At 39.9% G+C, this 5,417-nt stretch overlaps 1 protein-coding gene across 1 annotated transcript; it reads left to right on the top strand.

Moving 5' to 3' along the window:
* Positions 1 to 2,371: 2,371 nt before the first annotated feature.
* Positions 2,372 to 5,202, top strand: sox11a (SRY-box transcription factor 11a). The gene is given in 2 exon segments (XM_071327136.1): positions 2,372 to 3,478; positions 3,480 to 5,202. Coding segments are annotated over 2 exon segments (1,020 nt in total). The 5' UTR covers positions 2,372 to 2,509; the 3' UTR covers positions 3,531 to 5,202.
* The last annotated feature ends 215 nt before the right edge of the window (positions 5,203 to 5,417 follow it).

The following is a 5,417-nucleotide window of genomic DNA, read 5'->3' on the forward strand; positions in this document are numbered from 1 at the left end:
GCTCACCACAGTAGCGTAACCTATGTGCGCGATGTGCCTTTTCCTTTTCAATGATGATAAAATGTTCTGATTGTACTTCGACTCACGTTGGTTGAGCGCCCCCCTCTTCTTTCCATGATCAAAATGTATTTACAGATACTGTAGTATACTACAGTCTAATCATATTTAAGTTCATTTAATATTCAAGTTAACTGCCACGTGATTCTCCGCCCAGATATGTGCTTTTAAAACAATAGGTAGGCTAACGAATACAAAGCAGAAAGAGGGCCGTTTCCAAATAATCTGGAACGCATTTTGTTGTGTTACAGCCTGATTTTAAAAACAATATCACCCATGTACACACAATACCCCATCATGACAAGGTGAAAACATGTTTTTAGAAATGTTTGCAAATGTATTGAAAATGAAATACAGAAATATATCCTTCACACCCCTGAGTCAATACATGTTAGAATCACCTTGGCAGCAGTCTTTGGAATGTACAATATTTACAATAATATTTTCAAAAATGTTCAAGCTCTGTCAAATTGGTTTTGATCATTGCTAGACAACCATTTTCAAGTCTTGCCATAGTGGAGTAACTACAATGTTGTTTATCCATCCTCAGTTTTCTCCCTATCACAGCCATTAAACTCTGTAACGGTTTTAAAAAGTTACCAATGGCCTCATGGTGAAATCATCTGAGAGGTTTCCTTCCTCTCCAGCAACTGAGTTAGGAAGGACGCCTGCTGTTGTGACTGGGTGTATTGATACAGTAATGTGTAATTAATAACTTCACCACGCTCAAAGGAATATTCAATGTCTGCTTTTTTTTAACCATCTACCAATAGGTGCCCTTCTTTGCGAGGCAATGGAAAACCTCCCTGGTCTTTGTGGTTGAATCTGTGGTTGAAATTCACTGCTCAACGGAGTGACCTTACAGACAAAATGTGGAAAAACAGGGTGGTCATGATAAAGCATCTCTCTATCTCTATCCCTCTCTCTCTCTCTCTCTCTCTCTCTCAGTGGTGACACTTTATAAGTTCCAGCTAAGGGAAAGGTGCGGATGGGGGAGGGTTTCAAAAGGGTAAGTGATTGCCCTCTAGGGGGCGAGGGGAAAAAAACAGGCCCCAACCTCCAATAGCACTGCTGGCTGCCACCCAGAGCCCGACAACGGGGGTGCAGTCTGATCTGAATAATAGCAGGGAGGGAGACCGACGCTGTACTGCTGCCTCCTGACACAGCAAACTCAACAAGGAGAGAGAACTATTAGCAGCACATCGTTACAACACTGTATATAAACATAATGACATTTTAAATGTCTTTATTATTTTGGAACTTCTGTGAGTGTAATCTTTACCGTAAATTTGTATTGTTTATTTCACTTTTGTTTATTATCTACTTCACTTGCTTTGGCAATGTTAACATATTTCCCATGCCAATAAAGCCCTTAAATTGAAATTGAATTGAGAAGGAGACCAGACTTTGCATGGTGTCAGAGCAGGGTGTTTAGTGCATGCTTGCACCTAGACGGGCGTCAGACCATGTCAACATTATGCTAAAGAGCAATAGCGTCAACAGGACGCTCTTTATAACAATATATTAGATACAGTTGGTTGATTGAAATATTATCTTACTTTTTTGAGTGGGTATAAATGGATTAATATTAGACTACTAAACAGTGATTAAAAAGTATTATTATTATTATAAAATCAACAAAAAGTACATTGCTCATCATAGTGTGATTTATTAGAGAACAGGTGAACTAATGAGATTTCAGTAAATGAATTTATTAAACAGCTGCATGCGATTAACAAGGCCTGAAAACGTGTGATTATGTTGTTGCCATTTAGCATATAACTTTGAATTACTCTAAAGGCTACTGAGGTCCACACGCCACTGATGATACAATGTATCCAGTCCGCGCGCTGCAACAGTGTCCAAGCGCCACCTTCAGTGTATCCAATTTCGGATCAAAAAAGAAACAACAACTGTAAACTGAAACATTTTCTAGGCGCGTGAGTCGGATACATTATTACTGGGCTAGTGTGCGTATCTCCAACTCTTTCCATGCTGACAATCTGACTGCATTTCTTTCAGCACGACTAAAATCATAAATGGAGAGAGTTTTATAATTTGCGCTACTCATTGCTTGTTCATGTTCCGGGCACTGTGAGCTAAGTGTATGTTTAATATGCATGTCTCGCGCAGCATGGGTCCAGACACCGTACAACACTACCTACCTCCATATCCCACCTCCAATGGGAGCTAGGAAGGGCGGTCTAAAGGGTTAAGGGACTGTATGGAGTCTGTTGGGCGGAGTGGAGGGGACGTGATTGGACACTTATCAATGACGTAATGGACATGAAAAAGCTAATAACTAGTTAAGAAGGCAGTTTGTAAATCTGGAAAAGAGAACAGAGTTTGAGACATAAAGGACGTGGACACGTTGGTGAAGCGAATACAAAGACTTGGCAGTGGGCTGTTAGACACTGCAACGTCTGGGGGAAGATAACTTTCAAAAGAGACCATGGTGCAGCACACCGACAACAGCGAGACGGAGGGTAGCATGTCAAGGGAGGCTACAGATTCAGAGGAGAGCGAATTTATGGCTTGTAGCCCCGTGCCGATAAACCCAGACTGGTGCAAGACAGCAACCGGTCATATAAAGAGACCTATGAATGCATTTATGGTTTGGTCTAAAATTGAAAGAAGAAAGATCATGGAGCAGTCTCCGGACATGCATAACGCAGAGATTTCCAAAAGGCTGGGAAAGCGATGGAAGATGCTAAAGGACAGTGAAAAGATTCCCTTCATCAGGGAAGCAGAGAGACTCAGGTTAAAACACATGGCTGATTATCCCGATTACAAGTATAGACCCAAGAAAAAGCCAAAGCTCGACAGTTCAAAACCATCAGCACCATTTCCAGAGAAATCTAGCAGCAAAATGGCAAAGACTCCCGGTAAGAAATGCTCAAAAATAAAGGCTAAGACCCAATCTAAATCGTCTCACAGCTACGGAGATGACCGTGTGTTCCCAAAAGTTACAAAGACGGTTAAAACTGAACTCACAGATGATGATGACGCTGATGAATACGAGGAGGCCTATGGTATGCGGATTAAACAGGAGGACGAGGAGCAGATGAGGCTGTATAATGTAGCAAAAGTTCCCGCGAGCCCAACTTTGAGCTCCTCGGCTGAGTCCGAGGGGACCAGCATGTATGAAGAAGTACGGAATGCGGCACCGAACAGACTGTTTTACAATTTCAAAAATATTACTAAGCAGAGCACAATGTACCCTGCTTCCGTCTCACCAGCATCTTCTAGGTCAGTTTCCACATCTTCCAGCTCCAGTGAGGACGCGGACGACTTGCTTTTTGACTTCAGTTTAAATTTCGCACCCAGCGCTCACGGGCAGGAGCTGGGAAACACGAATTCAGGAAATCTTTCCCTCTCTCTTGTGGATAAAGATTTGGACTCTTTCAGCGAGGGCAGTCTGGGCTCTCACTTTGAATTTCCAGACTATTGCACACCAGAGCTCAGTGAAATGATAGCTGGGGACTGGTTGGAGGCGAACTTTTCTGACTTAGTGTTCACATACTAAATTTAAAGTATCCGAGTAGTAACAGAGAATGATAAATGAAATGATGTCCTGTTCAAGTTGTTCCTATAGCCCTGCCTCCTCTGTGGTTTCTAGGGGTCCGGGGGAGGAGACGAGGTGAGGTTTGAGGAATTAGATGCTTATGAAGCTTGTAGCCTACTGTAGCAAAAAAAAAGTCTGCAGACGTTTTTCTGGCAGCATGACAGGGTTTTATGGATTTTTCTGTAGGTCTACAATTACTATTAAACTAAAACGGACCACAAAGGGAAACATCTGTGAACTTCTATGCATCTTATCCTCTTAAAACTGCAGGGAGCTGAACACGTAGGACTGTGGACTGACCTAAAGAAAATCTGTGAACTGACAATGTTCAGGATGTTACTTTACAACGGTTTTATGTCATTTCTATATGCCGCAAACGTTTAGTTTTTTTTGTAACTGATTCCGTTTACCTCCTGATTTGAAATTAAGCAGCCTAAACCTCTTCAGAATACAGGTGTGGAGGAAACATTTTGATACATAACAGACCTCATCTTTTTAAAAGAAAAGTAAGATATTTTCAGGCATATTTTTGTACAGTTAAAAGGGAACGTTCTTACTGTGCTTTCAGTGAGTTTCAGGCACTTCTTCCCTTTATCATTTGTTTTCGCATGCAAGGGAGTCCTGGTTTTAAGGATTAAGTTAAATTAAAACTTGCATCAAAATGCCTTGTGGATTTTAAGGTTTTGTACAGTTGTAGAGCAGATTTGTTCAGTATTTGTAGACGATACAATGGCATCATGGGGACAACATACCTCAGTGCTGGGACTAGTTTCAAGATTGTATATGTACTGTAATATAGTAAAGTTAGGAGTTTATGTATATCATACTCGTGATATGTGGATGGGTCCCAAATCGCAGGTGTGAAACTGGATTTTGGTATTTTTTATGGCACATACTGTTTTTCCCCCTCATTGTTTGTGCAATATATACTCTTAAAATACAGACCATCTGCATTTTTGTAGCAAGTGATGGAAAAACAGCCTTGTGCACTGTCAACATCATTATCTGTCATGATGCAGAAGTCTGCCTTGACAGAAAATAAATAAATCAGCTGGAACTGATACAAAATGACTTAATATGGCCATGTGGTGTGATACATTTAAAAGACAAAACAAAGATACAAATTTGAATTTTATTTGACCCACTAGTTTGCATATTGGGCATATCCAAAACATATCTCAACCAAACTGTAAAACCCCAAACTTCTGGAAGGAAAAAAAATAGAAGTACTGCAAGTGGCATACTTTTATGTGGGTGGTCTGGCAAAAATCAAACAAGCAAGCAAAAAAGAACATTCCATAGTCCTGTTTCATGAAATGAAACGTTTTATTTGAAACTGAAGACTGCCTTCTTTTCTTAAACATTAACCATAAACCTGTATTTATGTTTCTTGCACTTCAGAAAGATATTGTTTATTTTTATGTGGGTCTTACATATGAAGTCTGTTTGAATACAATGTTTGGAGCATGACCTAATTATATGCCAAGAAAATGTTAAAAGGTTCATGGCAGTAGTTATTTCACGTTCCAAGTGTGAATCTCTCTTTGACTCATCTTTTAATAAACAAGTACATACCACCATCAACTGTCCTTTCAGTTTGTGAATAATACATTATGTAACACGTGCTACTTTGTTGATCATGAAATGGTCATGACAGAAAATGTTAGATGCGTATTTTTGTCAGAACAGACTACTTTATTGCTATAGAACACGTAAATTATATTGCATGGGAACAACAACAATATTGCTTAGTATATACATATTGCATAGGAATAGTAATGATGAGTACATAACA

This window comes from Salvelinus alpinus, chromosome 9 (genome assembly GCF_045679555.1).
Source record: "Salvelinus alpinus chromosome 9, SLU_Salpinus.1, whole genome shotgun sequence".
In the NCBI taxonomy this organism is placed as follows: domain Eukaryota; kingdom Metazoa; phylum Chordata; class Actinopteri; order Salmoniformes; family Salmonidae; genus Salvelinus; species Salvelinus alpinus.